The 19,562-nt window shown below is 35.4% G+C and overlaps 1 protein-coding gene across 2 annotated transcripts in view; it reads left to right on the plus strand.

Moving 5' to 3' along the window:
- Positions 1–19,562, plus strand: part of DDX10 (DEAD-box helicase 10) — a 284,465-nt gene that overhangs the window by 26,450 nt on the left and 238,453 nt on the right. For both annotated transcript variants that reach the window (XM_033120942.1, XM_033120943.1), the window contains exons 5-9: positions 209–329; positions 919–1,108; positions 5,774–5,900; positions 9,514–9,676; positions 12,127–12,211. In XM_033120942.1, the coding sequence (XP_032976833.1) occupies positions 209–329; positions 919–1,108; positions 5,774–5,900; positions 9,514–9,676; positions 12,127–12,211 (686 nt within the window). The remainder of the gene's footprint in view (positions 1–208; positions 330–918; positions 1,109–5,773; positions 5,901–9,513; positions 9,677–12,126; positions 12,212–19,562) is intronic.

A 19,562-nucleotide genomic window follows, 5' to 3' on the forward strand; every position in this document is an offset into this window, starting at 1 on the left:
AGGAACTCTGAGCACTTTAGGTCTTCACTAAGGACTTTTATTTGGCCTGGAAATTTGAATGTGCTGCAGAAATAGCAGAGAGAAGTTACATTTATTTCTTGATATCTACATTGCTTTGATGAATTGCCACATGCAGATGGCTTTTATAGTTTTGCTATATAGGCTGCTCAGTGATGTGTCTGTGTAATCAAAAGAAAACTGTTTTCAGGATCTGAAGCATGAAGCTGAGAGGATCAATAACATAAATATACTCGTTTGCACACCGGGTCGGCTTCTTCAACACATGGATGAAACAATATGTTTTCATGCCACCAATCTCCAAATGTTAGGTGAGTCTAATGAATTTTTAATGAAAAATATCTCAATTTAGGAGAGAGCCCTCATAAATTTTAATGATGTTTTATTGAATAAATATTATGACTAAAAACAAAAACAATCTGAGAAATGGCTTAATTTTTTGGCTTGTGGATTCTGAACTCAGAGTACAATTAGACTTTTTAAAAATCAAAATCGAAGAATATAAGTACTTTTATACATGAAATTAGATACTTCAGTATTTGATACTGCTACGAGTTTTTTAAGGTACATCCAGTACCAGTGATATTACCTAATATGTATTTTTTAAATTAACTTTTTATTTTGGCATGATTCTGGATTTAGAGAAAAGTTGCAGTGATCATACAGAGTTCCTCTATACCCTTCCCCTAGTTTCCCTTACTGCAGCATCTTGCATAACTATGGTACCCTTGGCAAAACTAAGAGATGTATGTTATACAAATTCCAGACTTTATTTGGATTTCACCAGTTTTTCCACTAATGATCTTTTTCTATTCTAGGATCCAGGCGAGGACACCACATTGCATTTAGCCTAACGTATATTTTAAACATTGTAATTAAACTTGCATTTTCCCTTTTTAGTTCTTGATGAAGCAGATAGAATCTTGGATATGGGCTTTGCTGATACTATGAATGCTATTATTGAAAATCTTCCCAAGAAACGTCAGACTTTGCTTTTCTCAGCTACACAAACCAAATCTGTAAAGGACCTTGCACGCTTGAGTTTGAAAAACCCTGAATATGTCTGGGTTCATGAAAAAGCAAAATACAGGTATGTACTATTTGAAACCATATTTGATGCGATCAAAATCAATGTTCACTTTAGTTTAAGAATTTGACATTTCAAATGAAATAAAATATTTTATGTGTTGTTAGGTATGCAAACCATAGTAAATATGTTAGTAAAAATTATTTAAATTCTAGATACATCTTATATGTGAGAATACGCATACTCTAAGGCAGTATTTCCCAAAATGTTTCTGGGGAACACATATTTTTTCATAAGATAGTGGGTATTTATTCACCCACTATCCCCCATAAAATGGGGTAGAGTAGGTGGAGGGATGCATTCCAAGGTAGATAAATTAGCAAATGTTGAGTTAAAGTAAAACAGTGTTCTTCAAGACTTTTCAGAGCCTTTAATATTTTCAGAGACATTGTGGTTCTCCACAGCAGTGGGAAATGAATATAGCTTCCTGCATTTGCAAAAATTATTTGGGCACAGAATTATTCTTTTTAGCTGCAGTATGCAGACTAATGTGCTATGGAACACATTTTATCAAATGCATTAATATATGCAAAATATCTTTCTGTTTAAAATGTTCCAGCAACTGTTGTTCTAGCTTGGTTTCACTAAAAACTGGAGCGTAAGGTATGTTTGTTTATGTGATAGTAAAAAGTGTAAGAGAGAGAGAGAGAGTGTGTATGTGATATGTGTAAATGGGTTGGGGGAAATAGGGTTAAAATGTATTTTGATATTATGACAACTGGAAGTGTATGTATGTTTGGTTTGAATCATTGCAGACTCTGTACATATTTGACTTCCAGAAATGTTTTCCAGTGAATATAAGTTGAATGTGTTGAAGATGTCATTATGGATTCAACTCTACTATTATCTCTTTCTTTGCTTGCAATGAAATGTTAGTCTAAAAAGAAATAGATTGGGAAAATGAATTGGGTTATCCTCTTGGATATGTTCCTTTTCCCATCTTGACCTTGACCTAGCTAACAGATGTCTAGGATTTAAAAAAAAAAAAAAAGCCTAAGAGGCCAGACTATGTTTCTAGGTGATCCTAATGGATAAACTTTGGAGAATCTGAGTAATGATAGCTTTGGTTATCAAGAACTCAGGAATAGAATAGCAAGAGATACTTACTTGAGTTATAGTTTGCTCCTTGGCTTACTACTGAGTGACATTGGTCTTTGTAAAGTTGTGTTGAGATAGCTATTGAAATTTTTTGTACAATTAATTTAATAATCTAAAAAGACTGTCTAGGTCTTTAGATTTTCTTCTTTGTTCTTTTTGCTGTTTTGCTTTCTGCCTATTTTTAAAACTCATTAGTGTCTTTATCAGACTTTAGCAATCATTAAATGCTCCCTAAAACCTTTTGTAATTTATATAAGTTAATTGTACATATTATCTCTGTTTCCAATATCTGTAGGTAATGGTTGGTTATTATCTGTAGTTCATAAAGTTAGTTAGAAAAATCTGAATCCAAAGACTGTTTATTTCATAAATGATTTTTGAAATGCTGTTCCATCATTTGTGAAAAACGTGGCTTTCAGAAAACATTTTAGAAGGCAGATCTTTAAGTGACATAATTTACAAAACCACAGGTTATACGATAATGACTGCAGTACTCTGTAATCTCAAATTTATCAGCTCTATAAAAAGCAGATGCTGTTCTGAATTGAGAAATTATAGTCAGGAATATAGTCGGGAATATTTTAAGCTTTTATAGAGTATCTACTCTCAAATTGTGAAGGACCAGAAAAATAAGTTAAAGTTTAGATCTTTCAGAAGTTGTATATCAAAATATACTAAGAAAGTATACCAGTGTGTTTTCTTTATGCATGTATTGCTATATATAGCAAAATGGTGTTTCTGTATTTTTTTAAGAGAAAATAGTTGTCTTTGGGCCATAGTGATTTGCTATGTTTTACAGTGAATGTAAGTTGAATTCTGTGGTGAGTTACGCAACATTTCAAATTTGAGATGGATGTTCTGAACTTATGTTATTGGGTACATAGAAATTTGATATTTCATTTCCTGTTAATTTGAATCACTGATCATTATGAAATGTTCGTTTTTATCTTTATTAATACTTTTTGCCTTAAAGTCTAGTTTGATGTTAGTCTGTGTGGAGCACCTTTCTTTTGATTAGTGTTTGCTTGGTGAATCTTTTACTTTCTATTAGGTTGGTGCGAATGTAATTGAGGTTTAAAAGGTTAAACATAATTGCAAGAACCTCAATTACTTTTGCACCAACCTAATACATTTTATATGCCCCTATTTTAGGGCATATGTCTTTGTAAGCAGCAAATGATTGTATTTTTATTTAATCTGGTACGATTATTGCTTTTCAACTGGAAGATTGAATTTGCTTACATTTACCCTTTTATTCAAGTCTCTTTATTCCTTTCCACTCTGCCTCCTTCATTGTGAAGTATTTTAATTTCACACATTTTAAGCCCCATAAGCCATTATTATTAGGTTTTAAACATCAGTACTTATTTAAACTTATCTCAATATTTATTTTTCGGTGTTTTTTATTTCTTGTATTGTGCCCAAAGAATTTCTTTGTAGTTCAGGTTTACTAAGGAAAAATTCTGTTTGACTTTTCTGAAAATCTCTTTATTTCATTTTCGTATTTGAAGGATATCTTGGTAGGTTTTTTTTCTCTCTTCAAAGATATATTTCTATTATACCCTCACTTCCATTCTTTCTGTTAAAGGCAGCGAACAGTTCTCTTGTTCCTTTGAAGGTAATGTGTAGTTTTTAAGATCTTCTTGTCTTTGGTTCTTAGCAAAACCAAGAATGATACCGTTTTTGTGGCAGGAGATGTGGGTAAGGACTTTGATGTAGGCCAGCCTGGTTTTTAGATCCTGGGGCTATTCAATTTCTGTTTTGCCCTTAGTCTTGGTTTATAGCCCTGACTCAGAGGGCATAGCCTTTCTGGGGGTCTCAACTGAAGGATGGATATTTCCCAGCGCCCTGCACCTTGGCAGGCTCTGAACTTCCAGGCACTGTGAGACTGGGAGGATCTCAGCTCAGTTCTGAGCTTCCCAGTTTTTACTGTTTCATGTTTTCACTCATTTTGCCTTGTGTGTGCTGAGTTTCACAGTTGACATACTCCTTATGGGGAAATTGTATGAAGAGTTTGAGATTCAGTTTTTCATGGTTCCTTCTCTAGGCTCTTGAACTGATATGTTTAGGCCTAACTAAGGCTTCTACTTTATCTCTCATTTGCTTTACAAATAAGCAGATGCTTTGAGGGAAATGTGTAGATTAATATGGGGCTTACATCAGGGCATTTGCATTTTCTTCTTCAGCACCTTGAGTCTTAGCTGCCTTGGTTACGCTAATGCCTTCAGTTATTTTTTTTGTTTTTTTTTTTAAATATTTAATCCAGTTTTCATAGTGCTGTAGGCCAAAGGATTAATCTGATACAAACAGCCCCGTTGTGACAGGAATAATAGCTGTGTAACATTACAATTTTAGTAGCCAGTGATTATTATTGTCTAGGATTTGCAAACTTGTAATATTCTGATTCTATTATTTCTTAACTGGGATACTTTTATATCGAAAAAGCTTTCCCATACCAACTACTTGATTATTTGAGGTACAGTTCTTATAAGAAGGTCAGAATACCAGAATACATGCTTCATTCTCTTTATTTTATAGTTTTTAGACTGAAGAATTGATTCCCTAACATTTTCCATAGGTGAGCAGTTTTTTAAATTAAAATGAACTCATAGACATTGACATTTATGATAAATTATTTACTGATATTAACTCATACATTTAAACATACTGTCTTGTTTGCCCTCAATAGAAATTATTATTATATTTTTAATACTCCAACTGTCTTGCATCATCCTAAACTTTGTTAGTGAGAGGTTCTTCAAATTGTTACCTGGATCCTTTAGACACATCTTTGGCTTCCTTGTTTTCTGGTGTTCTAGGTTCGTCTTATATTTCTACCCCATATAAAATTCTTTTGACGGGATATTGTGTTTAGAGACCATAGTCTAGGTGTCAGTGATGGTCATTGTGTTCAGGCTTTTCAGTGGATATATTCTTTTTAAGAGAAAACACATTATGAGGTCATGCTGATATTTACAAATCAACTTTAAGGTTATATAGCCTTTTGCTCAGCCTCTTCAATTTTTATAGATGTATTTTTTTCTTATGCCAAACATCATTCCTAATGTCTTTTACTTACTTGTTCTATTTATCAGTTAGTTTATGTAAAATTTCAGGATAATACCAATAATATTACTAACACCATGATTACGTATGAAAATTTAAGATTCCTTTGCATTATTTTGTTTTTTTAGATATCCCAGTAAGAATGTAACAATCCAGATTCCTTTGAAATTCCTTTGTCATTAAGTTAACCAACTTGATACAGCTTTAGGCTTGTTTCTTAAAAAAATTCAATTAAATTAATTCTCTTCTGTATATTCCTCTATAGGTGACCAATTTTCAGTTTTTGGTATGTCTGCCTCTCTTAAAAAATATAAGCAGACACACAGGGATGCCTGTGTGCATGAATGTATGTGTGAGTATGTACGTGAATCTGTGTGTGTGTGTGTGTGTGTATGAGAAATTTGAGAGGCATGCAGCTGTTAACATTCTTTTTTTTCTGGTCTGGATCTCAAAGTTACCAACATGGCATATTTTTAATGTTTTTCCTCCTTCTATTTCCATAAGCACCCCTGCCACTTTGGAACAGAACTATATAGTTTGTGAACTGCAGCAAAAAATAAGTGTGCTATATTCCTTTTTGAGAAGCCACCTGAAGAAGAAAAGTATTGTATTTTTCTCCAGTTGTAAAGAGGTACTGAATGTTTATTTTTCTTAAGTTATTCATGTTGGATCATCCCTTTTAAAATATCAAATTTCATTTAGACAAATAGCCATTTCTTTTCCAGTAAATACAGTGCTAGATGTGGTGAGGGATCTATAGATAGAGAATCCTGTGTCTTTGTTTTAAGGAAACTGTGGATAAAACTATAAGCTCCATAAGGGAAAAAAATTTTTACTTCAATATTGTTAGCACCTAGCACAATACTTGCTAGAACTTAATAGCCCTAAAATACTGGTAGAATGAACAATGGAATGACTAGACTAACCAGAGGTCTTTATAATCTGGTTATAATCTAGTATAATCTTTATAATAAACTCACTTACCCTCCATGAATACTGAAATGCATATGCCATTTATTTTCATGCCTCCTTATCTTTGGTCATGCCAGTCTTTGGAATGCCTTCCCTGCATCCTTCACCCCAATTCTGTGTAAATATTTACTGTCCTTTAAGACTAAACTCAGTTGTTAATGCCTGCAAGTCCTTTTTGGTCACTCCCAATTCCCTTGTTACAATCAACTCCCTCCCCTATCCTTCAGTACTATTTATATCTTTATTTAGTTAATAAACATTTCATCGACACCAGCCTTGTGCTATGAATAAGGGATTCAGTGATATATAAGAGAAGGGACCATGATTGATTTTTGTCACTTTTTCACATTCCCTGATGACATAGTTGTTGGCATATAGTAGGTTGATCCTAGATTTATAACTTTTGGACTAACGTAATGTGATAAATATGAGGGTGAGTTTCCCTCCAGCTTATGGGGAAGGTAAATAGTGGTCTGTTTATTGTTGGGGGAAAATACAGAACCCTCATGTCCCTCTACAGGTAAAGAATGACTTCAGATTTTTATTTTAGGACCTATTTTAGATTTTTAGAACTTTCCATCTCCTAAAGAAGGGCTGTTTTTGGTATCTGTATACAAGGAAATCAATTTAAGAGTTTATGTTGAAAGTTTCCACTCCATAATACTCCGCTTTCCCTCTTATCACAGTGGACAGTGTCCTTGCTTGTGTCTACAATGGGCTCGTCTACGTCTGCTCCACATCTTGTCCACCCTCCTGCCAAGGCCTTTGTTACTGCAAATATCCTCTCTCCTGTGTTTTCTTGTCTCCCTGTCATTCTTGAATATTGCCCATATTAAGAATAAAAAGCAAATCTCATGTCCCTTTACAGTCACTGCCTCTTTTTTTCCTGCTCTTCTTCACAGCAAACTCTTTTAATGATTTATTTCTATTAGCTGCATCACTGCCTCATCTCTTCTCTCCGCTGCCCTCCACTGTATCAGCCCTTACTAAGACCTACAGCTTGCCAGAGTCAGTGGGCACTCATTAATCCTTATCTTATTTGACCTCTCAGGAGCATATTAATTCAGTTGACCATTCCCTCCTTCTTGAAAGACTTCTTTAGACTTCTGTGACTCCACACTCGCTAACATGTTGTTTTCTTCCTTGCCTTCTGACTGTTGTTTACTTTGCTTGCTGGTTCTCCTTCGCCTGCCCACTACACTTTGGAGTGCCTCAAACCTCTGCACTGTGCCCTTTTTCCATGTATACACTTTCTAGGTAACCTCTTCAGTTCTGTAGCTTTAAATGCCATCTATATTCTGGCAGCTGCCAAATCCACATCTCAAGCCCTGACCTCTTTCCGGAGCCCCAGACTTGTGTATCTACTTGATTGCCAGGTATTTCCAATTGAGTGTCTAGAGGGCATCTCAAATTTAACATAGGAAAAACAATTGAAGATTTTCTCTTCCTAAGATCTGCACCCTCAAACTCTTCCTTAGCTCAATAAATGGCTGAATTCTTAATTGTTGTCTGTCTTCATCCCATATTCAGCCTATTGATAACTCATTAGCTCTACTACATCTCACCACCACCTAATGCTACACCTGACTCTGAACCATGCTTAACTTTCTCTTACTCCTGATTGGTCTCTCCATTCCTTTACTTTCTTTCCTGTAGTTATTCCACATTATAGCGAGAATGCTCTTTGGAAAGTGGAAACTGGAATATGTCACTGCCTTTCTGCAAACCCTCCAATGACTTTCTGTAAATTTAGACTTAAAGTTAAATTTGTTACTTAGAACCTGCATGGCTTTATTCTACATACGTCATTCCCCTTGCCAGTTTTTTCAAGAGGAGGAATTCAAGGTCAGTCTTGATTCAAGAGATGCAGATTGCGGAGAGTTTTTATGGACCCAATTTATACTTCCTCAATTTCCATATGTACTTTTCTGAGATTGGTTTGCCTGAAAGCACCTGTGGTTGGCTGGTTCTCCTTTCCTATCTCCCCTTTTCATGCTAGTCCTTTTAAAAACTTAACAAAAGAAAGTCACGCATCTGTCTATCCTTAATCTTATTGGTGCATTGTCTCAGGATTAGAGAACGTTTCTGGCAACAAAATTTGAAAGGAGACTTAATAGAGTTATTAGCTGATAGATTATTTTTTGAATTATTATTTTATAGGGGTTCAAAGAATTAAGATTCCTTCTAGTCCATTTCCTGTATTTTTGTGGAGAAATTTTCTTAATACCTATGTTAGAAAGAGAAAATAGGAATAAAATGATGCTGTGCTCTGCCTCATTATAGCAATCAGTAGTAGCATTTATAAATACGTAAACTAAAGATAAATAAAACTAAAATAACAGTTGTCTCTATTTAGCCCCATATATTAGGAGACGTAATAAAATCCACTATTCTGTAACTTCCAACATTTTACAATAAAATTATTTTTTATGTCTAACAGGTTTTTTAAATCAAATTCTAGTATTCTTTTGGTCAGTTCTGTACTAATAACAGTTGTAGTAATCGTTCAGTTCGAGAAGAAAATTTTTAATGCTGTGTTATGGCCCAGGAAATTTAAAAATGTTAAAACTGATATACATAATTTCGTTGTAGAAAATCATGAATTTTGATAATCAAAAGACTTTCAAGCATAAAACTATGAAGATAAAATTCTGTGGAGTCAGGAAATAAGAGTTTCAAGAGGAAAAGAAATGATATAAAATTTCTCTCTGTGAAAGAGGAGTTTCTTCATATGTTGTTTTTAATTTTTTTAAAAAGACTTAATATTTTTAGAGCAATTTAGGTTTGCAGCAAAATTGAGGGGCCCTCTCTCACACAGTGCATATTTTGACATTTTTACATTTTAAAAATAATTACTTTATTTTGACATGTTTAAATTATTTGCTGGTGAATTGCTATTTTAAATAGCAAATTACTCTATTTAGAATTTGTTGGGTACATTTATAAGAAGCTTTAAGTATTTATTTTAAAATATCAATATTTATAATAGATCAGAAATTACATTCTTTGCAGCCAGTTAAATTTGGAAAATGTCAGATTATTAACTTAAAAATACAAGGGAGCACATTTTTGTTTTCAAAATTCTTTTTGGAAATAATGTGAGCAAAAAATGCTTTACCACCGTACTCTAGACTACATTTTCCTTTCTCTGTTTGATATATCTTTAATTGGTGAAACTTGTGCTCCTTCGTATATTTATGCTGTTCATCTTGTGAGCTTACTTCGCTGCTGCTATCCAGAAGTACTAAACTCATCTTTCTGGTAATGCCTAGGTTCAGTATCTGTATCGAGTGTTCTGTCGGCTACGTCCTGGGATTTCTATCCTTGCCCTGCATGGTCGACAGCAGCAGATGAGAAGAATGGAAGTCTATAATGAATTTGTCCGCAAGAGAGCTGCAGTACTCTTTGCTACTGATATTGCAGCCAGGGGGCTGGGTAAGAAAATTTATGAGAAAATATTCTGTGATCATGGGAAATAGAATTTTCTTATAAATGGGTGGATTTGTGGAATTCAAGTAGTTTGACTCAAATAAGTGGGCCTTCTTTTCTTCTTGTAAGAGAGAAGTAAATTGATAACTGAGATGGTTAACATTAAAGTTACTTTAGTAAAAATTTGCGTAATATTTTCATCTTTTGTGCTCTTTTTGTTTCATAATAATAATTACATCACAGAATCCTGAGGAGCCTATAAAATCAAAGGAGGATAAAAGGTTTAAAGATATGAAAAAAAGTCCTGTTTCTTTGAAAATTGGAAACTTGATAAATATTGCAATTTATTTAACAAGAAAAATTGGTGAAGTCCATCTTTTCACCAAACATTGTAGTTTTTATTTTAAAATCTTATTTAATGTGATTTTAAATAAGAAAGCCACTGTGATACAACTGGGTGTTGAATGAGGTATGGAAGTAATTATAAGAAAATTAGAGATAAGAAAAAAATGAGATGAGACTAAATAAGTAGTAGTTTGAATTCTTCACTTTCTTTTACTATGTTAATTATTATGGCAAATTTTAAACATACATAAAGAGAATAAGTGTCATGTACCCTCATATGCTACCCAACTTGAGGAACTATTCTTTTTCATGATTCCCTTTTCCTCCTGTTTCTTTGTCCCTCTGGGAATATTTTAAAGCATATCTAAAGACATCATATCAGTTCATTCTCATGTAACTGGAGGCAGTAGCCAAGTATGCATGTTGTTAAAGCTCTCTAGGCTATATTGTTACAGTAGGATTTTTGGTAAAATCAACATTTTTTATTCACATTGTTTTGACTATGTAATTGTTTGCTGAGGGAAGTAGTGTACTAAGATTATCTCCTTTCTTATACTGTGTTTTGTTTTTTTCTTTGGATTAATAATTAAAATTTGCTTAGTTTTGTGTTTCCCAGTTTTAATTTTTCTCAGATGTTCTAGCAGTTGTCACATGCCTAGTTGTCTAACAGTTCAAACACCGTATGTTTCTTTTTCTCTTGAGACCTCCTCTTCTGGGAGTCTTCTGTCTCCAGCTCTAGTCTAGACTGGTTGCTCCATAAGCCTGATGCACATTTGTCATCCTGGGACTTCTCTTTCCAGATCTAGCTTTCCTTTCCCTTCCCCGTCGCCCCTCCCCTCACCTTCTTTTTCTCCCCTCCCCCCTTTATATGTTTTATTTCATGCATTTAAAATTATTCTGAGAAACGGTTTCTAGGCTTTAGCTAAGGCACAAAAATGTTAAGAACCTCTGTTCTGGTTTATTTAAAAAAATTTATGTGAATGCAGTTTTGGGTGTTTAAAAGTTTACACAAATAATATACATACTAGTTGATGACTTGCTTTTGAAGTCTTTTCATATTGATGTGTAAAAGCCCAGTGTATTTTGAGAGTATATCATATTTTGAGTTTACTTATCGATTGCTGGAATAACAGACATTTTTACATCTCAGTCTTTTTATTCCAAAAATGTGCAGTGAGTATTCTGAAGTTCTGTTCTTATGTCCAAGAATGTCTTTGGAACATATCAGTATCTTTTATAAACTTTATTTGATTCTTAATTTTTTCTCAATTATTTTATTTTTTAATAAATAACACTTGCATATGGGTAAAGATGAGTTATGAGACAAAGCAGTCCCTATTCTACCCCTCTTCACTCTCTGGAAGCAGCTACTTAAATCTGCTATGTCTTCTTTTGGTATTTAATTTTATATTTCTAAGTAACAATCTTATACTGCCGTTTCTTAATTTATCAAGTTTAGTAGTAATTATCCACAGATTTCCTTTTGTTACCTCTCTATCCTGCTACTCCCACATTTTTTTTTTTTTAAGTGCTCAGCCCTTTTCTCTATGATAGAAAGCGATCTGAAATCCTCACAGCAAAATTAGTAAATGACTAAAGGTAGTTCTCTTAAATAGTTGAGAGCAGGATCTCTGGGAATGAATGGAAACTTCTGTAACCGGAAATATATATGGAGTAATTATTGCCAGGAAATTTGGAGAGCAACTTAATTCGAATGGAGATGGGACTAGGAGGAAAAGTGAGCCTACATTTAAATTTAGAAACCAGTTTTATAGTTCACTAGGAGCCCATGAGAAGTGGTTCTTTTAGGTTATTAAATATCAGAGTATTTCATTATTTGTGTGACACAAAGCGACTGTTTTGTCTCTCCTGTGTCAGATACGAAATAATCTTCATATTCAAACACTGTCATTAATTTTCATTCACTTTTTCAAAGATATGTTTATTATTTCTTGGTTCATGCAGTTAATTTTATTTTTAATTGAGTTCACAGAAAATACCTATCAGTTTGATGCGACAGAAAGTCCTGGCAAGCAATATTGTAAAATAAAAATAGGGTAGCCAGGCAGATTTTGAAACTGATTTTTTAATTTGACATTCCTTTTGTGCAGATTTCCCGGCTGTGAATTGGGTTCTTCAGTTTGATTGTCCAGAGGATGCCAACACATACATTCACAGAGCAGGTAGAACTGCCAGGTAGGTGTGCTGGCCCATTTCTTTGCTTTTGCTGCTTTCTTAACAACAACAACAACTCCCCAAAAAAACCATGCTTCCTGAACTGCAGACAAAGAATGGAGGAATTCAGGTAAGTGGGTTTGGCATTGTGGTGTAGGTTGATAGCAGCTGCTCGGCTATCGTAAGTCATTATGGCCAACACTTGATGATTACTGCTGAGAAAAATCCATGAAAACGTTACTTCAGTTTTTTTTTGTTCTGTCTTCCCTTACTAAACTTTTTACCGGAACTGCTCACTAAACATCATCTCACTGAATCCTGATCACCCCTCACTGAAGTATAGGACTTACTCAGTCTCCATTTTCAGATGAGGAAACTGAGCAGTTACACAATTTGTTCAAAGACCCATAGAGCCAGGGTTTGAATATAGGCAGTCTGACAACTCTAGTCTAGATCTGTACTCTTACTTTCTGTGGTCTAGGCTCTAAGAGGCAATGTGGGTTTGAGTCGTAGATTTCTCTCTCTTCCTTTATTTTCTAGTTTGGAAATGAGAGGCATTGCTGGAGGCTACTCGCAAATGCTCCCTTTTCTTTATATGTCCTCACTAAAAGAGCACCTCCTCCTCCCACCCAATATATGCTAACAAGCTGTGGGGAAACTATCTGGAAAAGAATATAGCAAAGTCCTGATCATTTGGGAGTAAAGGTAATCTGAATAATGAAAAGGATAACACTGTGTCATTCCTGTTGCGGTTGCAGTGAAGTTGGAACATGTATGCTGCTATTAGAATTCCGAGTGGTTAGCATCTTTCTGGATAGTATTTTGTGATACTTACCAGCAGTTCTTAGAATTCTTCCTTTTGCCTCAGTAACTGTTCCATGTCTAGAAACTGATCTTAAGAAAGTAGATAGAAAAAGTTGCAGGTTAAGAATTGGAAACAGCCTAAATAATAATCACAATCGAGTTATGATTAATTATGATTAGCCACAGATGGACTGTTTCTTTGGATTTCCATTTTGTTTCATTTTCTCATGAAAACTGGATGGATGTCAAAGTATGGAAGTCAAAGAGCCATTGATGCTTAATGATGGAAGAGACATTAACTGGGCCAACAGTTACTTCAGATTTTTAGGCCACCAACTTTTGTTTAATGATTTCCCAGGGACAGCAAGATCTTTAGACCCAAGATTTAAATCCTTATCCAAGCAAAGACTCATTTCCAGTATCTCCAGTAGGTTTGCTCTCCATTTATCCTTTATCTCGTTCAGCAAATGGCCCTAGTGTCCTCTATTCTTTGCTTATTTATGAAGTCCTTTTGACGTTTAGTTCTTTTAAATTTCTGTGTTCACAGTTGTCAGGTGGCTTTAAAGAAAATATTTTTGTTTGTGTTTGGCGAATTTGTTGTTTCAACTGAAGTGGTTTTTCATGTCCTTCCACAGCCTATGAAGTAGAGCTCTTTCTTCCTACTTGTTTTCTAATTTTCACAAAATGTTGGAATGTTTAAACATTTTTCAGTTGATTCACTTTTACCCCATGGGCCGTTAAACATGGCTATAATCAAAATGTACTTACTTTAATTGAATGCTTTTCTTTTGATCAGCGTGAAGGAAGAGACTAGAATAGTACAATAGTGAAAGATGAAACTTTAAAAATAGGATTTATGTACTAGAAGTTTCAAAAGTAAGTCTTTATTGCATTTATATAATTTGAACAGGAGTAGAGTTAGAACTGGGTTCTGTGTATGTCTGTGCATTCAGACAAACTTGCCTATAGTATGGTAACCTTTTGATTTTTAATGGGATCTAAGTAAATGGAACCTACCTTAGGTAGAATAGCAGCCTTGTTTTCCACTTTATGAGAAGGTGCATGGTACATCGGTGGGCTTTGATGTGTTTCATACACGTTCAGATTATCTTTTGTATATGAGATATTCAGTAGTTTTTAATAGTGTTTGCTGGAATGACTGTCCATTGTTTAATTCTCCTCAGTAAATGTGTAGTGTATGTGGAATTGTACATGTACCCATGCACGCACTTCCATTTTGTGGTCCTGTAAGGCCTCTAGGCAGATCGGGGTGGATCTGGTCTCTCACTAGCATATTGGACCAGGGGCAATACAGGCTTTTAGTTGTGCCATTGGTGTTGACATGCATAGAGCAAACTGATTCCTTTATAGAATACATTTAGCAGTATTTAAAACTTATTCTTCCTGTGTGAAGGTTATTGGACATCTCAGTGCTTCAGGAAAAAGTTAATGAAGGGGAAATATTTCAGGGTTCTTGGTTCCTGGAGAAGTTGTTAAAATGTTACGTGGTTCAACATGTCCTGGTGCACATGAAATTGGTCTTAAGGACCGTGGAGATGAGGGGACGGAGGACCACATCATGATTGTTTTAAGAGAAAATACTCATTTGAAAAACTATTGTAATGCAGTTTCTAATGTGGTCATTAATTTTTAAAGTACAAGCCTGTTTGACCCTTCGTAACCAATTAAAAATACTTTGAATTGACTATTTTTAGATGTGTAGTCTGTGGAAAGTTTTAGGATATGTAATGCTTGTTTTTTCTTCAACAGTTTCATAAAAACTGACTAAATTGCAGTTTAAAAGTTGCCATTAATGGGTTTAGAGATAGAGTTTCGTGGGCTATGAGCCTGGAAATCGAATTGAATACAGGCTAAATTAAAATTTGAAACTAATTAAAATCCTTTGCATATGCTGTGATCAAAGCCAGATTGCCACATAGTGTTTGCTTTGGGAATTGAACTATATGAATACACAGAAATGAATTCAGTGCTTTGTGGCAAAATAGCTGAGGTTTGGGGAATCTGGTTTTTTGTTTGTTTTCTTTTTCGTCTTTTAGCTAAGTGAAAATAAGGAGAGATTTGGGTACTTATTTCCTTAAAGTACTTATTCTATTTTAATTTATTCACCTGTCTAAAATTCTTTTGATCTTTAGCAACTGAGAAAAATTTCCGTTTTCCTTAATCATCCACACCTTTTTTAACAGAATGATCTCCTTTAGAGACAAGTGAGGTAAGGGATCCAAACCTAGTTTATAAAGCTATGTCCTGTGATAATTCTCCCACTTAAAAGTGATTGTCTTTAGGGCTTGCAGTTTTTGGTACTCACAAAATCAAGCTCTTTCACTTATAAAAATGGCCACTTGAAAATAAAGCTTTGGGAATGGAAAGGAGGTGTACATGAGATATTCCTAATTTTTTAAATGCTTTTATTTGGGGAGTGGGGGTCTGTGGGTAGAAGGTGTGACTTTATATAATTGTTTATATATAAACAATTGGGAGTTGATATATAAAAGATGGGAGTGTCTGCGTGTATAAAATATAACTTGTCTGTCTTCCAGAGTAGTGGTAAAATCTAGCAATATTCCAGCTTAGTCTTACCTGGCTATATTTTGTGGATTTCAGATTTTGTTTGGGAGTGATTGAGGTAGCAAAATGTAATTCCACTAGGGGACAGCAGAGGACAGTTCTTTGCTTGCATGCCCACTGGCAGCAGTTTAGATACAACAGCAAATATGAAGATGGAAAGTAGTCAAATTTCTAATGTGCTAACTTGTGAAGAGTTCATGGTTGGTTTGTGGAAAATACCGGTACTTTATGGAATAAGTAATGAAGTTAACTTTTTAAATGTCGTTAATTGGTTTGTAAATTGAAATAATAAAAGTGAAAAGACAATTTCCATGAGCATTGATTTACTGAAACTTAGGATGTGTATCTTAGGTTTAACATAGGAACAATTTTTGCTAATGAAAATTCTTACTTTTTTCATTCCTTTAGCTTAGATTTTCGGAGATTCTATCTTTGGTCCACTCTTGTATAGAGGCTGCTGTTTCCTCACATGGCCTTCTGCCTTTGTGTGTTGGTATCTAGAATTTAAAGCTTTAAAAAAAGGGCAAAATCAATCCTTTATTTTGCATCTAGAAGCATTGAGGAGCAGGGGTAGAGTATGATCAGTCTAGCTATCGAGTTAGGTGGGCAAGGGGGGTGATATTGCTTAGGAGTGTCTTATTTCCCAAGCACTCACCCGTGCTCTCCTGCTGTCTTTTCTCACCTTAACAGGCAGAGTGATCATTTTAAAACACAAGTCAGATCATGTCATTCCTTTGATGGCTTCCCATTTCACTCAGAGTAAAAGCCAATGATTCACTGGGGTGATAGTATTCAACCCTCCTCCAACCCTATTTCTTATTACTCTCCACTTGTTTCCTATGCTCCATACTGGTCTTGCTGTTTCTCCTCCATGCCAGGCATGTTTTTGTCTCAGGGCCCTTATATTTTCTTTCTTCTGCAGTGCTTTTGCCTTAAGTATCCACATGACTGTCTTACCTTGCTCCAACCACTCCTCTTTACCTTGCTCTTATTTTCTTTTTTCCATAGCACTTAACACCTTTTAATATACTAGAGCATTTACTTATTATATTTATTATTTGTTTGTCTTTGTCTTTACTAGAATGTAAGCTTCATAAGGCAAGGGAGTTTATCTACTTAATTGCTGTACCCTGAGGCTTAGAACACAGCCTGGCACCGAATAGACACTTGAGATAACACAATTAGTTTCTCAAATCAGACTCATGAATTAGAGATCTTACTTAATATATTGATTAGCTATTTCAGTGTAACAAATTACCCCAAACTTAGTGGTTTAAATTAAGAACTACATGTTATCTCACAGTTTCTGTGGGTCAGGAATCCAGGTGTGGCTCATCTGGGTCTTCTGATATTGGCTAATCATGTGTTCTTAATCTGTTAAAACTTAGTTTAATCTTTGTATGTGTGCTGCAGTCAAGGTGTCATATAGCACTTTAAGTTTCAACGGGGATTGGGGAACTGGGGCCTGGGGTGAGGTGAGGGTTTGATCCTTTTCCAAGCTCACTCAACGTGCTTGTTGCCAGAATTAATTTCCTCACTAGCTCTTGGTCAGATATGCCTTGGTCAGATGGATTATTGAGAGCCATTTTAGAAGATGACTGCCACAGTTAATATCAAACTTCAGTAATATTGAGGAGAAAGGTATACGAGGTATACGAGGTCTGATAATTAAGTTCGTGAACTCATCCTAGAAAAAGTGCTACATACCTCATTGCTGAATATCACTACAGTCACCTTTGAAGTACTCCCCTTGGGAAACTATGCACTGATGCCAGCGCTTAGTCCACCCTTCAAAGCAATTTTGGAACTCTTTCTGGAATGACCATCAGAGCTGTCGTCACATTACCCTTGATGTCCTGAATGTCATCGAAATGTCTTCCTTTCAATATTTCCTTTATCTTTAGGTAAAGAAAGAAGTCATTGGGGGCCAGATCAGGTGCATAGGGAGGGTGTTCCAGTAATTTGTTTACTGGCTAAAAACTCCCTCACAGACAGTGCCGTGTGAGCTGGTGTATTATGATGTAAGAGCCATGAATTGTTGGTGAAAAGTTCAGGTCGTTTTCATCTAACTTTTTCACACAGCCTTTTCAGCACTTCCAAATAGTAAACTTGGTGTTTGTCCAGTTGGTACAAATTCATAATGAATAATCCCTCTGATATAAAAAAGAAGGTTAGTTAGCAACATTGTTCCCAGAAATTCGCATTTAATTGTCTGACCTCCAATGTGAGGAAGGAAGAGGCATGGGACTTTCAGTATGGCTCCACAGGTCCATTCTTGTACAGCAGGATGTGCTCTGGCCTCAGCCTCTAAGCGATATGCATGGCTTATCACTATACGAAGGGGCCATTGGTATACTCAGTTACAAGGCTGACTGCAGAGACCTACCCCTTGAATCCATAGACTGTAAACAACCTGCTCTATCCTATTAATAGCATCTCACAGATGAAGACTCACATGCTAGCAAATTTACCATGTTTGTTCCCCAGGAGGCCTGTCAGCCTGTCACTAGTATGTTTACGAGGAGATTTGACTGTATGGCTTTTAAAAAATTTTTTTAAGCCTGGGAGATTTCTTCCTTCTCCTGCATTCACACAGGGAATGACTAGACAGTAGCTTAGCCATTTCCTAACACTGAGTAAAAATCTGAGTGAATAAATGAATGAACTCATTTAGTCTTTATAATAGCCTTATGGAAAGAGGTCTTCTTTGGGAAATCTTTCTCAGAGATTTCGAGGTAAAATGTGTCCAAGCTTACTTAGGAAGTACCAGGGTTGGGATTTATACTTGGGTCTTTGACTCTGCAACTCATATTCTTGCCAGTGTGTCTCAAATAGCTGTTTTTATTTAATGAAGTTTAGTGGCTGCTCCCGCTGTGCAGGGCTTCTAGAATGCAAGAAAACCAGGTGTTTGGAGCAAGAAGGTAAATAACTTTAGTTTGCTGCCATTTGTGGTCATGCACTAAAATACATTATTTTTCCCTTCTGTATTTGGACTATGAGGGACACATACCCAACAGTTGATCAAACACTATCCTTAAAAATCATAGTTAGGTTTGGATTTGGCTCTGTCATCTGATGGCTGTGTACCCTTAGATCAGTTCTTAACCCCTTAAGCCTCAGTTTCTTCTGTAAAATGCTGTTAATCATTGCTAACTCAGTTTTCTGAAAGTATAATTTTAGGTGGTATCAATACTGCTTTTATATGGATTTTCTTTTTGTTCTAAATCTATCAAAGCATCGTCTTTTTAAAAAAATTCTGGGGGACAGTTGATAGAGGTTAATGATTTTTACCCTTGCCCTGTGAACTCATAAATCCTTATTCTTAATCAGTTCGCTGGGAGCTTTCCATGCAGTGCATGTTAGCTTGCTTGGTTTCTTTCTAGGTACTTTGTGGTGAACTTCATTTGTCAAACTTTTGAGCCTGTTGTGGTGTACGTGTTCGTGTTTCCAAGATTTTAGATTGCAGATGATTTTATTTTTCCCAGCGTATTTCCCCATCTTTTTCTTTTTTAAATCTAGTGTAGAGAGTCTAGATACTTTGAGTCAGAGATATCCTTTCTCCTGCAATAAGCTTTCCTCTGTACCACGTTGTGCAGGAGGAGCAGAACAGCTGGACTCTGATTCCTTTGGCTGTCTGCATCTGTGTGGCCGATTGCACTGTTCTCCCACGGTGGCAGGAATGGGACTGGTTGCCACAGGTGAGGCTGAGGCATAGGGAGAACAGGAGGAGCTATAGGGACGGGAAGAGAGAAGGGCTGTGGAATAGCAGCGTGTGACCAGCAGTTGTCTCCATTTCTCTACCTCTTGATCATGTTTGTATTGTGACAGGTCACAGGTGTAGAATTTTAGGTCCTGAAGGGATCTACATCATTTCATTCAAATTGTATAACTTATAAATATAAAAATGTGATGTATAATGATAAAGTGACTCATTATTTAAAATTATCAAGCTAATGAATAGTACAACTGGGACTTGAAATAA

Source organism: Rhinolophus ferrumequinum, chromosome 11 (assembly GCF_004115265.2).
Source record: "Rhinolophus ferrumequinum isolate MPI-CBG mRhiFer1 chromosome 11, mRhiFer1_v1.p, whole genome shotgun sequence".
Lineage (NCBI taxonomy): Eukaryota > Metazoa > Chordata > Mammalia > Chiroptera > Rhinolophidae > Rhinolophus > Rhinolophus ferrumequinum.